Here is a 16,940-nt window from a genome sequence, read left to right as displayed (position 1 = left end):
ACTCCAAATAAATGTCTCTGGGAACTTCATGCATGTATTTGTTGGGGATTTTATGGGGATGTGACAGTGATCCCAACAGATGATAGATGTGATATAGTCTGGCTTTTCTTTTAGGGAAGACAAGGAAAGGGCTCCATCTTCGTCTGGGCTTCTGGGAACGGGGGACGTCAGGGAGATAACTGTGATTGTGACGGCTACACAGACAGCATCTACACCATCTCCATCAGCAGCGCCTCCCAGCAAGGCCTGTCTCCCTGGTATGCTGAGAAGTGCTCCTCCACCCTGGCCACCTCATACAGCAGTGGCGATTACACCGACCAGCGAATCGTATGTTGCTTTTGTCTAACTCCTCTGCTTAGGTAGGGGAGCAGGGCTTTCTTTCAACAAGATCCTTTGGTCAGTACCTTTGGTAAAACTGCTTGGCTTAAGCTTGATGACTCAGCTGGGGAGATTCACACTTTGCTCACCTGAAAGGCTGGCATCTATTGGGGAGTTTTCTCTCTCAAGGATAATGATGCCTCTGCCAAGATGATGTTGCCTCTCTGTCATCTTTAAACCCAGCCCTGGGAAGCCACTAAGTTGTCATTACATACAGCCAAGAATCAAAATATCTATTCTGCTTGTGTGATGCCTCCCTGAGAACAGCCTTAAAGGAGATTACAGGGTTGTAGGGGCTTCACCACCCTTGTACTTATTGATCCTTTAATAGCAGGGATATGGTCTAACATGCCCTTTAGCAGATGATAAAAATACAGAACATACAATAGCTATGTTTCCTATGAATGGATAACCTGCAGGAAAATAACGGTCTAAATTTCCCCCGAGATGAACTTCTCAGCATCTGAATAAACAGCTCAGGAAGGTTATATGCTCAGAGAGCATCTCCAGCCCACACTTGGCTGTGCCTTCACTTCCATGAGTCAGACTGCCAAGGGCAATTATTGGATTTCCCTTCAAGGGCACAGTGATGAAGGGCCATTCGGGGGCTTTGCAAACAAAGGGAAGTACTTTTAATTTTAAACTGTATGGTCCCAAATTTTAACTCCTGATACAGAAAGAACCATCTAGCTAAAGTATCTAAATTCTAATCTCTATGAAATAATAGGTCATGATTCAATTAGATTGTAGGTGAACCCCATGATAATTAGACACTGGAATGTGTGTAAGATTCATATTAATGGCGTCTCAAAAAAAATTGCTAGTTCTCTTTTCCATACAGGATCACTATTCTGGAATTCTGCCTGCTTCTGCAACTTACTCTAGTTTAGACAGTAAACCTCTAGCCTCAACTTGAAACATTGGCCTCCCTCTCGTGCCCTTATATTCAATTACTCAAATAATAGATGGTGATATTCTACCCAGAAAATCTTTATGACAGGTATATTTCATAGCCTTTGAAAGAGGCATAGCAGACATGTATCCCACTTATATTCAGAGTCCCTGACTATTGTTGTCCCTAGGGGTATCTAAAGTTGCTTTTCAGAAGGTGGCCTGTTACACATTTCAGTCACCATTTCATAGACTGTCCCTCATCTGAGCTATTATGCTGTGAAGTAGGAGGAAGAGTTTCCATCTTTGTAAAGTTCTCTCCTTAGGTAAATCTGCCATAGGAGAGACAGCTGGTGGATTCTATTTGAGATGGTTGCAATAACATAGCCTTTGTCTTACGCAAACCTTTTCCTCAGCACAGTCATCTCTGGGGGCTTACTTGCGTCAATAGGGAAAAAGGACAACCTTGCTTCCGCAGCCCTCTAAGGAGCAGAGCCACCATAACTTGAGAAATTCAGCAACTCAAAGTGGGAAGCCAAAGGAGGTGATAATAAAACAAATTATTTTTTTACACCTCCCTCCCACACATTGAAATCTCTAGCTAAAAACGATAGTGCAGGAGCCTGGGTGGGTGTCTTGTTAGTAATCCTTTGGCCCGACTACTTGCTAAACCAGCAATGCTATGGTCCTTAAGGCAGACTGATTGGAAGTCTTTTTTGGTTTCTTCCCTTCAGTCTTGGCAACCTCTTCATTAAGATAAAATTAGCCTGGGTAATTCCTTATGTGCAGTAATACTGTGTAAGAATACTTTCACAGACAGGATCTCATTTCATCCTCAGAATATGAGTCAGGAAATGTCAACCTCATTCTACAGATGGGGAAACCATGTGCCCATGGGACACATCTACTGAGTAGCAGTTTTACAATTTGTAATCAGATCAGAATCTGACACACCTTTCATTTATTTGAAAAACACCATTTTCATCATAGTGCAAATATGGACACTAACTCATGGCCATCAGATGATATCAGCAATGAGTGCACACTACATACAAACTAAGCAAATTTGTGCAAGTAGTTCAAGTGGCCAAAATCAGAATGGCTCTACATCCTCGTGCTGAAGAGACAGTCAGATGTCAATTTGAAGGCAAATGGGAATTTTGCATGAAGCAGAATTTCTAAATATGCCAGACTAAACACAATGGACCTGATGATTAATGGGCCAGCATGATTCACAGTGATTTTGAAACTGTCCCTTCTTTACAGACAGTATTTCGTTTGGGAATCTCAGAAAATATTCATAGTGGGAGTACTTCATCCCCAGAAAAGGCATCTTGATGCCAGAATTATACACAAGTTGTATATAGAGGAGAGTGAACTAAAATATCAGCAGATGGCAAACATCCGCCTATGGTTTAACAGAGGAAGTAGGGAATCGAATCAGCTGAGTTTCCTGATCGTGGCAGATGCAGCCTTAGGTATGGTTAACCCCCAGGGATGGAGAACACTCCTCACATGCTCTCCTGCATTTCTTCCCTTCCGGATGCCACCCAGACCAGTGCCGACCTGCACAATGACTGCACAGAGACCCACACGGGCACCTCAGCCTCAGCACCCCTGGCTGCTGGCATCTTCGCTCTGGCGCTGGAAGCCAAGTAAGGCCCAGAAAACTTCTAATCACCTTTATTGCCTCTCCTTCTTTTTAATAACATATATTGCTTTCTCAATTATGCTTACAGTAGGAAACTTAGAAAACTATTCAAATATAAGTCCTCTTCCTGTTAACATCTCCATGTAGATTTAACACACACACACACTTATCTTACAAAATTGGGAACTTAGTATACACGTAATTTTGTAATTTTTAAAATCTACCCTATAATATATATATTTTTAATTTTTTTTAACGTTTCTTTATTTTTGAGACAGAGAGAGACAGAGCATGAATGGGAGAGGGACAGAGAGAGAGGGAGACACAGAATCGGAAGCAGGCTCCAGGCTCTGAGCCATCAGCCCAGAGCCCGACGCGGGGCTCGAACTCACAGACCGAGAGATCGTGGCCTGAGCTGAAGTCGGACACCTAACCGACTGAGCCACCCAGGCGCCCCTACCCTATAATATATTAAGAGCACTTTCTCATGGCTAAATCAATGTTCTTTGACCTTTAAAAATTCATGCTTTCCTCCCAATTTTTCTCCCACTTAGCTGCAAGGCCTTCTCACTTCTGTTTGTTCCCACCAGGAAAGACTTTGTCCAGATAATTTCCTGTGGGCAGTATTAGGAACAATAAGCTTATAAAACATCCCTCTTTTTTCAGATTATATAAACCAATCCTAGAGCTGATCTAACATATCAGGAAACATGAAAATTAAAAACAGAATTATCTGTTTGTAGTATCCCATTATATAAATGCGAATTATATTAAAGTCATCTAATCATGTTTAGATACACACTCTTGTCCATAAATATTGGTTGTTATCTCTGATAATTTCCTCAGGATAAACACCCCTGATTGGAATTTCTGGGTCAAAGGGCATGCATGTTTTAATGATTTGGCTACATACTGACAAGTTACTATCTAGAAAGACCATATCATTTTACATTACCGTCAATACTGTGTCCAAGTGCAAGTTTCCTTACCAAAGTTACTTTTCTTATCTTTTAAAATGTTTGCTATTTTAATAGGGCAAAATGGTATCTCAACTTTATATGCTTTTATTTCACTAGTGATGAAGCTCAATATCTTATATTCTTTGGCCATTTATCACCTGTGATTGCTTGTTTATGACCTTGATTTTGTTTTATGACCTTAGTTTAGAAAAGCTATTAATGCTTGGTTAGCTTGACATTTACCTTTTAATTTTACTTATATGTAATTTTTATTGCAATGAAATAAGTATATATACACCTATATTTGTCAGTATCTTTAAGACTTTTTCCTTTGCTTTCATGCTCAGAAAAATATTTACGACCTCAAATTAGATTAACATTTATTTATATGTCTTTTATTATGATTCCTTTGCCATATCTAAATTCTAAATTCCCCTGGAATTTTAGTGTATGATGTTAAAAAAGGATTTGGCATTATTTTTTTCCTCATATTGGTTACCCAATAGTACAACTCTTAATACAGAGGAAAAAATCTAACTGTTGCACACTGTGTATCTACAGCTTTTTATCTGTCCTTGTTTCTGCTTTCTAGTGGCAAGAAAACTTTCAATATCAAGTCAGGTGCTCTGGTTGCATGATAGAGGAGGTTGTTAAATTTGCAAGTTACTGTTATCCTTCCTAATAAGAAGGTTATCATAGGAGAACATCTGTATTCTCTAGAGAAAGAACAAAGCATTCCCCTCACATAATATTCAGTAGATGAGGTTCATAATAGCAGAAAAATAGAACACCTTGGCCTGTGCCATGGCTGGAAAAACTCTGAAGTTGCTAAGTATTTGTTCTGGAAAGTCCAATGTAGATCCAGGAGCCCTGGGGCCACCTGTGTAGTTGTGGTTTCATCGTGGTATCTCAGCAATGAGATGGCCACAGTGGCTAAGCAAGACAGGCCTAGGAAGTTTTGCACAAGAATTTACCTAGTTGGAGGGACTGGGAAGATGTCTGGTAAGGGAAGAGAAAATCCAGAGGCTCAGTCAGAAACAGGGAAACTTGAAGCTCTGGGGCCCAGCAGAAGAGCTGCATTGAGAATCTGAGTTCACTTGTAACAGGAGAGGAATGGACAGAAGGCAGAGTCTATGAACATAAGGTCAGACTCGCATCAGCAGATCCAACCCAAATTCAAGGAAAAATAATCTAAGCACTCAAAAGTTCAAGGAACACATGGCTTCAAGTTCTAGGCATATCCCTACCTTAGGCAAGTTAATCTCCAGTTGAGGGTTCAATTTACTAGCTCTAAAAGGGAAGGGTTAGATCTTTTTTTTTTTTTTCCAAATTTCTTCCTTTTTGAAAATTGAAGGTATCATCTAACACGAATTACTGAAGTTGGTGGTGGAACACCCAGAGTCGAAGAAAATAAGGTCAAATGAAAGCAAGCTGTTTCACACAGATGGTGAAATAGGCTGATGATAGTTGTGATTTGAGAATATAAGCTGTTAGTTCCAGGAAGCTATAAAAAAATTATCCTTAAAATTTTAAGTCTTTTCTACCCAACACTTATCAGATGCATGTAAATAGAAGTATCCAGGCCTAACCCATCCTTGCCTAGTGACCAGTATAGTAGAAACACCTATCTCAATGAACAGATGTAATATTAATTTCATGTAAGAACTGAAAATTAAAATTATAACCTCTGATTTCTAAAATTTCAAACTTCTTTCTGTGCAAGAAGAAAATGATCTAAGAATGATCTAGCCTCATTAACTTTAGTTAATTTTTAATAGAATATTTTTAAAGCAGGAGCTTCATGGGTTGCTATGAAATAACATAAATGAGTTACCAGCAGTTCATGAACTTCATCGAAACTAGATGCAGAATTGCTTATGAGTATGTGTATGGCACTTTTCTGAAGGAATGGTCTGTGGGTTCCATGAGCTTCTCACACCGTTCATAATATAAGAGATACTAGGAATCCATGGTGCATATAATAAGAATTTAATTCCTTTCATTTTGATTCAATCGTCAATAAGATAGACATACTGTAGCTTACATTTTATATACGTCCTGACAAAGTACATGGAAGTTAGTGAGACATCTGTTCTCAAATAGACAAGTTTCTGAACTCTATTCAGTTGTCTACACCAAGATGATTATTTCAGAAACTCTGAATGGCAGAATTTCTTTTTTTTAAATATGAAATTTATTGTCAAATTGGTTTCCATACAACACCCAGTGCTCATCCCAACAGGTGCCCTCCTCAATACCCATCACCCACCCACCTCTCCCACCCCCCCCCATAAACCCTCAGTTTGTTCTCAGTTTTTAGGAGTCTCTTATGTTTTGGTTCCCTCCCTCTCTAACCATTTTTTTTCCTTCCCCTCCCCCCATGGCCTTCCGCTAAGTTTCTCAGGATCCACATAGGAGTGAAAACATATGGAATCTGTCTTTCTCTGTATGACTTATTTCACTTAGCATAACACTCTCCAGTTCCATCCACGTTGCTACAAAAGGCCATATTTCATTCTTTCTCATTGCCACATAGTATTCCATTGTATATATAAACCACAATTTCTTTATCCATTCGTCAGTTGATGGACATTTAGGCTCTTTCCATAATTTAGCTATTGTTGAGAGTGCTGCTATGAACATTGGGGTACAAGTGCCCCTATGCATCAGTACTCCCACATCCCTTGGGTAAATTCCTACCAGTGCTACTGCTGGGTTATAGGGTATGCCTATTTTTACTTTTTGAGGAAACTCCACACTGTTTTCCAGAGCAGCTGCACCAGTTTGCATTCCCACCAACAGTGCAAGAGGGTTCCCGTGTCTCCACATCCTCTCCAGCATCTATAGTCTCCTGATTTGTTCATTTTGGCCACTCTGACTGGCGTGATATAGTATCTGAGTGTGGTTTTGATTTGTATTTCCCTGATGAGAAGTGACATTGAGCATCTTTTCATGTGCCTGTTGGCCATCTGGATGTCTTCTTTAGAGAAGTGTCTATTCATGTTTTCTGCCCATTTCTTCACTGGATTATTTGTTTCTCGGGTGTGGAGTTTGTTGAGCTCTTTATAGATTTTGGATAATCTATATCCAATGACTGATATGTCATTTGCAAATATCTTTTCCCATTCCATTGGTTGCCTTTTAGTTTTGTTGGTTGTTTCCTTTGCTGTGCAGAAGCTTTTTATCTTCATGAGGTCCCAATAGTTCATTTTTGCTTTTAATTCCCTTGCCTTTGGAGATGTGTCAAGTAAGAAATTGCTGCGGCTGAGGTCAGAGAGGTCTTTCCCTGCTTTCTCCTCTAGGGTTTTGATGGTTTCCTGTCTCACATTCAGGTCCTTTATCCATTTTGAGTTTGTTTTTGTGAATGCTGTAAGAAAGTGGTCTAGTTTCATCCTTCTGCATGTTGCTGTCCAGTTCTCCCAGCACCATGTGTTAAAGAGACTGTCTTTTTTCCATTGGATATTCTTTCCTGCTTTGTCAAAGATTAGTTGGCCATACTTTTTGTGGGTCTAGTTCTGGGGTTTCTATTCTATTCCATTGGTCTATGTGTCTGTTTTTGTTGAATGGCAGAATTTCTAAAAGTGCCTCTAGACAATCAAGATTGGGATAAATCATTTAACCAAGGGTCACTCCTCAAGGAACAACTATGGAGAACAACTGTGGGCTAAATTTATCAAGAATAATAACCTTCAGTATTTGTCAGGTTCTTACTATGAGCTGGACACTGTGCTAACCTCTTTGTATACAATACTAATTCTAGCCCTTACAACAGCCTTCTGAAAAAGAAATTATTACTTGCATTTTATAAAAGAAGAACTTGAGGCTTAGAGAGGTTGAGAAATGTAACCAAGATCCCAAAAGCAGATTCAAATTCAGATCTGTCTGACCACAAATCCTGTGCTATCTGCTACTACATACTACACTGCCTCCCACAGGCCTGCAAGGGAGAGGAAATGTTGGATGGCAGTCCATCAGACCCTCAGAGAAAGAGGTGTTAAGATTGATGCTGATAAAGGACTGTCATAACTCATGTGCTCGTGAGTTTATCATAAAAGACTCCTTGTCACAAGAGGATTACCTATTATACTACATTAAACATTAAACATGACATAGCTGGAATGCCAGGGAATGGGAAGAGGAGAACGGAGGAGAAAGAATAGGTATTGGCTCAAATATGTGTAGAGGAATATTTTTCTTTCCTAGAAGAGTGTTTCTTGAACAGCAGCATAATCCTTTGGGCTTTATTTAATAGGCAGATTCCCAAGTCCTAATGCCAGTGCTCAGATTCAAAAATATCTGGTATTTGGCCTGGGAATCCCCATTTTTAACAAGGATCCCAGCTAGTGTTAGTGCTGGGAGTATCTTGACTAAATTTCAAGAAACAACTTCTGTAAAGAGTTACTTTACAATTGCATTTTCCTACAATCTCATCTAGGTATGGTTGTAAAGATGCTCAATAGGGTAGTTAATTGGCATAGCCTCAGTTATTCTGAGGAGAGAGCAGAGGAATCAGAATAATTTTTAATAAAGAACAAAAATTCTGAAGTAAAACACTGACTCCCTTTACACCTGTGGAGGTATTAAGCATCCAGATGAACTAATCTGTTTTCATTAAAGGCTAGAGAAAAGGAAATAGGATTCGATTTCGATGCTGCAATGGAACTTTTGGTTAAAACACATCAAAGAAATCCTTGACTCAGTGGGTTGTGAAATGTTGGAAAGTGTCCAGGTTAGAAAATCTTTAATATCTAGGTTTACTTACATGTGATTAGAGGCTGAACCAGGTAGCCTGTAAGATTTTTCACTTTAGAATTTTGTCTCTAGATTACTTTACCTACACTAATTAGAAGCAATGCTTAATTTCAATGTTTAATTCCATACTCCTTATTTTCTATAAACATATCCTTGATTAGCAACCTAATGCAGTTTTTAAAAATTTAATTATTGTGGATGCTGTTGAGCACTAATTAACAAAGGAAGGCTGTCAGGAATGAGATGCACTATTGTTAGCAGTTTCTTTTCATTTATGAAATGCGATCACATAAATGGAGAATAACCCTTTAGGAAAACAAGCTTAATTTTCCTAACTGCATGACAGTGAAGTTCCCCTGAATCTTTTGCAAAGATTAGGTTAAACATTTTTTAAAAATAGAGCCTGCACCTAAATAGAAAATAAATTATCTGCTACAGAAAGTCTATGCTTTATGTTTGATTTCATAACCCTGCCTTATATTTCCTTAGTACACTTCCTCACCCCAACCTCCATATACACACCTGCTCGCACTGATGGTCCAAATGAGAAATTGATGTGTTTCCCACTGACCACAAAGATTAGAAACTTTTACCTAAAACTTCCTTTCAAAAACTGGAAGGAGGGTGCTTGGAAGGCTCAGTCAGTTGGGCATCCAACTCTGATATCAGCTCAGGTCATGATCTCATGGTTTGTGAGATCAAGCCCTGAGTCTGGCTCTGCACTGACAATGCAGAGCCTGTTTGGGATTTTCTCCCTCCCTCTCTCTCTCTCTCCCCCTCCCCTGGTCTATCTGTTTCTCTGTCTCAAAATAAATATATAAGCTTAAAAAAAACTGGAAGGAAGAAAGAATTTCAATAAAATGCTTAATAGAACGGAATTGGTTCCTATACTGAGAAAATAGCCATTTCTGCTAAGATAATTAATTTTTATTAGTTAATTAGTCAATTAATATTCCTTAGTGTGGGTTGGCCAACTTGGAAACACTACCTAAATAAGGTATTTATGATACTGGGCAGATAGGAGGTATGAATAGGAAAGAATTCTGGAGATTATCATACTCAACCCTCTCATCTTACAGATGAGTCACCTCAGGCTCAGGGAAATGAGGTGACTTGCTTGAGACAGCACAGGTCTTTTTGGTATAAAATATGGTTTGATGTGCTTTCTATTACTCCCTATTCCAACCCCATGATTTGGAAAGACTTTCAATTGTCTTAATTGGTTATATGCTTGTATGCTTTCTTCCAGTTCCTATTATTTTTAGCTATGACATAGAATTAACTAGACAGTTTTTTGAAATATAAATATCAAAATCATGTCCTACCCTCAGATATTTTGATTCAATAGGTTTAGATGGAATTCAGGAATTTTCACTATTCACAAGTGTAACAGGTAACTATGATGCAAGCAGTCTGGGGCCCATAAGAATCAATGAACTGGAGTCTTTCTAAGCACTCCATCAGTCACTCACTAGAGTTAGGTGTTACGTTTGTCAGGAGCTGAGATGAGAGAGAGAACTAAGCTGCCAGGTGTCAGAATAGCAGATTAAAGCAATAAATACAAAATGAAAGAGTTAAGCCTTTAACTGCTTACTACAATGTTTTAAACAAGAGTCTAAAATCAGAAAAAAAAAAGCTAACTCCTCCTATTCCATTTTCCTCCATGGAAAAGTGTGCCAGTTGAATGGCACGTAACGTAGCACAGACATGGGGAGTCATGTCACTGTTGAGGGAGCCCAAACATAAGGCCCTGCTGGTTTTATTGACTGGGGTGGAGGTGGGGCAGGAATGAAAGCTGAGAGTATGGTACTGGGTACTGAGTCAGAATGGGCAGAAGTATCTTAAGGTGTCCTCCTTTCTCCCCATAAGGAGGCCTTGGGTAGAGTCCAGAGGTCTGAAGAAGACCTCTACCCTTGGCCTCAGATAAGGAGACCTAGGAATGAAGGCAAAAGGGGTGGTAAAGTAAATATACCTAACCAGGTAGGGGTCTGAGTCCTTGATGGCAACTCCTTTTAGAGACCACATCCAGGCTGGTGTGGGGAGGGAAGTTTCTCCATAGAGCCTGCCAGGTAGAGCCTTTGTCATGCCTCTAAAGAAACCTGAAAATCACATGTGGAATTTTAACCAAGAACCAGACTCTTCAGTGTTTAAGGATGTGTGTTGCCTCTTTCTTGTCACCAGGGGACTGTTTAACCGGTACATTTTGGGCTCTGAGGAAAAAGAGCAAATTAAGCCAGATTCCCCTGATGGTTGTTTCACAACCTAGTGCTAAGATATAAAACTTGAGGACAAAACTCTTGGGTATTTATTTATTAAATAATGCTTGATTGGCTTGATAGAAACAATGCAGGTCTCAAAGCTAAGGAAAAGCTTCAGATAATAAAAGAATCTAATGACAAAATGCCACAAGTTTAAAAATTATTAGGGCTACTTAATACTTAGGCACATTCAGTCATCCAACCAACAAATATTTAACTCAGAATATCGCCTGTGCCTGGCATTCTTCTGAATGGTATACATCAGAGAACTAGATAGATAAAAATGTCAACCCTTCCTACATAGCTATAGCAGGGGAGACAGACATTAATAATATACAAAACAAATGAATTACGCAGTATGTTAGAAGAGTACTATTAAAGGGGGGGGGGGAAGGATAAGGGAGTTCAGGAGCATGTGAGGAGAATTGAAATTTTAAATAGAAAGATCTGGGAAGGCTACATCTTTATTATAATAGATCCAAAAATCCCAAGTATCTCTGATGTATCTTTATATTTCTGATAAATTAATCTTATCAAGACTCCTAATTATGCCGTTTCCTTGCTCAAAAATCCTTGATTCCCGGTTGCCAAGGGATAAAGCATAAGCTCCTTTTCCTGGCATCCAAGGTCCTCACCATCCAGCTCAGTACCCTATCACCTCTTCCCTGCTCCAGAAAACCAACACCTCACTGTATTCTGGTCACATCCTATACTTTCACCCTTGTAGGTTTTGTTCTGTTGCCTCATCCCTTTTCTATCTCTTCACTTCTTGACATTCTACCCAAACTTCAAAGTTCAGATAAAATATTTCCTCCTAGCAAAGCTTTCCTAGATCTTTCCATCCCCAGAGCTCTTCCTTCTCTAAATTCCTATAACACATGATGCCATGAATAAAGTATTCAACAGGTACATTACAGTTACAGAAAAGCTTAGTTCTTTTGCTGGATTGTGTACTTAAAGATAAGAATCACCTCCTTTGATATCTCCACAGTATTCAGCATAGTGTCTTGCAAGAGTGATGTCAAGTAGCTAAGAGTTTGACAATTTGTTTTAAATTTTGATTCTAGTGTAGTTAACATACAGTGTTAGATGAGTTCCAGGTGTAAAATATAGTGAATCAACAAACCCATATTCGACTCAGTGCTCATCAAGATAAGTGTATTCTTAACAGTGATATATAAAGAAAAGAGGCAAGATATTTAAGACTATGGAGCCAAGCTATGTCTTTAAAATCTGAGTCTTCCTAAGAAGGAAGTCAAAGCCTCATCTGTGAATGCATAATGTGGAAAGTGCCAAGGCTGTGAATAGACAGCAGAAAACAGACACAAAGGAAGTTTTGTCATTTAAAATTTTTGTTCCAGTAAAAATCGGGGACAAAATTACATATTTCTACAATATTGAAACCCAAATTTTACTTATAATAGGAGCTTAATTTATATGGTATGGAGAGAAACTTTCAGTACTGTATTTTAAATTCCAAATGAAAAGATACACCAAAAGAAATACAACAGTAAAAGTATAGTTGCAAAAAGGACTTCATTATCTATAAATAGAAGATGCTTGTTTTTACTTTTTTTTACTTGTTTTACTTACAAGTAAAACAAGAAGATACTTGTTTTATTTTTTCAAGGATACATCATTTTTTGTCCCTGAAAAATATTTTGGGTCATTTCCCCTCCAGTCCAAATCTTACATGGCGAGACATGCAGCACTTGGTTGTCTGGACCTCTGAGTATGACCCACTGGCCAATAACCCTGGATGGAAAAAGAATGGAGCAGGCTTGATGGTGAATAGTCGATTTGGATTTGGGTTGCTAAATGCCAAAGCTCTGGTGGATTTAGCTGATCCCAGGACCTGGACCAGTGTGCCTGAGAAGAAAGAGTGTGTTGTAAAGGACAATGAATTTGAGCCCAGGTAAGTATCTGCAGGGATTTTAAACAAATGTGTGCCCATGGCACTATTTGATTATGATGTTTGTCACTCTGCCTAATTTTTTTCTCACCTACCCTCTGAAGTAGATGGAGAGAGCATTTGCCATAGTTCCCTGTGGGCCCATGGGAATCATCAAAAGATCGGAAATCTGCAAGTCAACTTAGCATATTTCCATTTTCCTTTCCTAGCCTATCTGTATTCATTGTTTTATATATCACTAAGAAAACTCATTGCCAATTAAACTATTACTAGCTATTAGTTTTAAGATTAATCCCAAAGTCAAAGATGTTAAAGTATTTTTTAAAAATGTATCTTAGAATTGATTATATGTAATACTTACCAACCAATATTATCCAAAACCCATTTCCAGAAGAGCCTCTCTTCATGCTATAGTCCTATGTGATTCATGATTTTTTTTTTTTTTCCATGAATGATTGTTTACCATGCTGCCTTTACATAAGAACACATCCAGCCTACCAGATCTGGCCAGAGAAGCAGAATCTGGTATAACTATTTTGTTGATTCTTTCAAGGAAACCATGATTATATTAAAGATCTGCTCATTGGGGTGGCTGGGTAGCTCAGTCAGTTAAGCATCTGACTTGAGCCCAGGTCATGATCTCACCGGCTGTGAGTTCGAGTCCCACACCAGGTGAGTTCTAGCCCCACTTCCGGGTGAGCTTGAGCCCTGCTTCAGGCTCCGGGTAGCCTGTGTGAGATTCTCTCTCCTTTCCTCTCTCTCTGCCCTTCACTCACTCGTGCTCTCTCTCTCAAAAATAAACTTTAAAAAGTAAGTAAATCATACATTTCAAAACTAAAAAAAAAAAGACCCACTCACAGAAAAAAATCTGAGAGTGGGAGCCTTGGGGAACATTCATTATGGAGATAATATCATTTCTTAAGAGGGCCCATTTCAGTAATGGACCACTTTTTGATGGGTCCAAGGCAAACCTGCCTAAATTCTATTCCACAGCAAATAGCACTATATTCTTGTATCTCTGTTCCTCACCAATTTTTTTCTTTTCTTTTCTATTTTGTTTTATTGTAGTAAGAACTCTTACCATGAGACCTACTCTCTTTAAGTATACAATACATTATTGTTGATTCTAAGTACAATTGTTGCACAACTGATCTCTAGAACTTATGCATCTTGTGTAACTTACATGCCCATTGATTAGCAACTCCATTTTCCCCTAGCCCCAGGCAACCACAATTCCACTTTTTGAATCTATGAATTTGACTATTTTAGATACTTCATTTAAGTAGAATTTTATGCAGTATTTATTTCTCTGTGACTTATTTCGCTTACCATAATATCTTCAGCGCTTATCCATATTGTTGCATATAGCAGAATATCTTTTCTTTTTAAAGATTATATGTGTTTTACCACATTTTATTTAACCTTCCATCTGTTGATAGACATCTAGGTTGTTTCCACATCTTGGTTATTAGGAATAGTGCTAAAAAGAACATGAGATCTTTTCAAGATCCTGTTTTCAGTTATTTTGGATAAATATCCAGAAGTGGGATTGCTGGATCATTTGATAGTTCTATTTTTAATGTTTTGAGAAAACTTTATGCTGTTTTCCATAGTGACTGCACCATTTGTATTCCCACCAATTATGCAAGGGTTCACATTTCTCCACACCTTCTTCAATACTTGTTGTCTTTTGCTTTTTTGTTAACAGCCATCCTGACAAGTGTCTGGATTTGCATTTTCCTGATGATTAGCAAAGGTGAAATTTTTTTCATATGCCTGCTGGTCATTTATAGGTCTTTTTCGAAAAATATCTATATAAGTACTTGGCTCACTTTTTAATCAGGTTATTAATTATTATTATTATTTTTTGGTTATTGAGCTGTAGGAGTTTCCTTATATTTTTTTATAGGTTAACCCTTTATCAGATATACGGTTTGCAATATTTTCTCCCATTTTTTAGGTTGTATTTTCATTTCGTTGATGGTTTCCTTTGCTATGCGGAAGATTTTTAGCTTGATGTATTCCCACTTGCTTACTTTTGTTTTGGTTGCCTGTAGTTTAGGTGTCATAACCATTAAATCACTGCCAAGACCAATGTCATGAAGTTTTTCCTATGTTTTCTTCCAGACTTACAATTGCACGTCTTATGGTGTTTACTCCATTTGGAGTTGATTTTTGTGTATGATGTTAGATATGGGTCCAATTTTATTACTTTGCCTATGAATATCCAGTTCTCCCAGCACACTTTGCTGAACAGACTGCTCTTTCCCCATTGACTATTCTTGGCATCCTTGTTAAAGATCAGTTGACCATATAATCTTGGGTTTATTTCTAAGTTCTCTATTCTGTTATACTGGTCTATATGTCTGTCTTTATGCCAGTACCATACTATTTTCATTACTATAGTTTTGAAATATATTTTGAAATGAGGAAGTGGAATGCCTTCAACTTCGTTCTTTCTCAGGGTTACTTTAGCTATTTGTGGTCTTTTATGATGCATAAAAATTGTAGAATTTTTTTACATTTCTGTAAAAACCTTACCATTTTCTACACATTATTTCTAGCTACTCCTGAATTTTGTTCTACTCATAACAGGGAGAGACAACAAGCTTAGCTGAGTATCTAGTCAAGACTGATGTGTATGTATTTGCATAAAATACAAAGAAGAAGAGATGTACTTTATCCAGTGATTTTGTTCAAAATGTATTTAGAGCCCTGAAAGGTAATGGAGAAGTTATCATTGAAATTCCAACAAGAGCTTGTGAAGAACAAGAAAATGCCATCAAGTCCCTGGAACATGTGCAATTTGAAGCAACTATTGAATATTCCCGAAGAGGAGACCTTCATGTTACACTCACTTCTGCTGCTGGTAAACTTTTTAAAAACTTCAAAAATTTATTCTAAATCATTTAGTTAAATTTTAAAGAGTATATTGAATGATTTTAAATCAATGATTTTTTATAGGGCTGAGTTTCCCAATAGATGATTTCAGGACTTAAGAAAATATGCTTATTTTTTAATTTTTTTTGGCATCAGAACTCTGCCAACTCATTCCTACTGGTTCTTAGATAAGCAGAGAATGAGGTCTATTCAAATAATACCAATTAATAAAACTTTATGGAGTTACACATTTTCAAACTGTGCTCATTTTCCCAGGTCACTGATCTATCATTCATTTCTCTTAGGCAACATATTAGTGAAAGTTACTCTGATAATTAATAAAGCTGACAAATATATCAGACACATATAAGGAATCAGCCAAAAAACTAGGACTTGTGACCCATGAAAGAATATTGAGAAGACTAACAAATATTCCATGATGGCATTGCAAAGGCCATATGATAGAATGTACAGGCAATTGCCCTTTCCTGAGAAAGTACTAACTCAGATGAGATCATGGATAGGGAAGAGGTTGTAAACCATAAACTTTAATCCAACCAGGAAATGCTATCCTAATACTCTTTCATTTTTTAGTAGGATTCACTAGACTAAATTCAATTTCTATAGGTGAGTTATGAGGAAAGATGAGCTCCCTCTGTCATCTCCTTCCAGGATATAAACTTCTTAGAGGTTTGGACTATAGACACTGTTGATTTGGAGTCATACTTTCTAGCTATCTTGGAGTTGGCCTGAATATGAGTGGAATGCTTTCTCATTGATGGCCCTACAGATCACTTGACCCTTTCATCTAGATCTACAGAGAACTTGGATTTGAAATTTTAGAGTTAAATCCCACTACTAGTTTTTAGATGACAAGACATTATGAAATTAATATAGCTTTATTTTTTTATGCCTACACTAGATTATAGGCACAGGCACCAGATAAATTTTCAAGACTTCCTCTTAAATTTCAAAATGATAGTTCCACTAAAATGTATTTTAGGTCTCTGAATCCATAGTTTGTAAATGTAGTTCTATGAGTTCTCCTTATTAAAAAAAAAAAAAAACCTTAATCAATATACTCATTATTTTACCAAAATATTTACTGAGAACTTATTATATGCCAGGCAATATGCTAATTTCTATGGGTAAAAACATTTTTTTTATAATGTTTCTATCCTGATCTTATACAAAAAAGGGAAAATTAGGAGGGCAACTCTCTCCCAGTTTTCATTTTCATTTATTAGTTGCTAAAGTGT

General features: G+C 37.8%; 1 protein-coding gene and 1 long non-coding RNA gene across 2 annotated transcripts in view; one reads left to right on the top strand and one right to left on the bottom strand.

The window, feature by feature from the left end:
- Positions 1-16,940, bottom strand: part of LOC111561739 — a 277,745-nt gene that overhangs the window by 220,370 nt on the left and 40,435 nt on the right. The window lies entirely within an intron of this gene.
- The window catches only part of PCSK1 (proprotein convertase subtilisin/kexin type 1), a 67,126-nt gene that overhangs the window by 43,021 nt on the left and 7,165 nt on the right, over positions 1-16,940 (top strand). Inside the window, exons 10-13 of the mRNA XM_045033937.1 lie at positions 115-327; positions 2,824-2,924; positions 12,571-12,804; positions 15,513-15,670. Coding sequence (XP_044889872.1) covers positions 115-327; positions 2,824-2,924; positions 12,571-12,804; positions 15,513-15,670 — 706 coding nt within the window. The remainder of the gene's footprint in view (positions 1-114; positions 328-2,823; positions 2,925-12,570; positions 12,805-15,512; positions 15,671-16,940) is intronic.

Source organism: Felis catus, chromosome A1 (assembly GCF_018350175.1).
Source record: "Felis catus isolate Fca126 chromosome A1, F.catus_Fca126_mat1.0, whole genome shotgun sequence".
NCBI classification, from domain to species: domain Eukaryota; kingdom Metazoa; phylum Chordata; class Mammalia; order Carnivora; family Felidae; genus Felis; species Felis catus.
The sequence above is the reverse complement of the archived record's forward strand: the minus strand, read 5'-3'. Positions and strand labels throughout refer to the sequence as shown.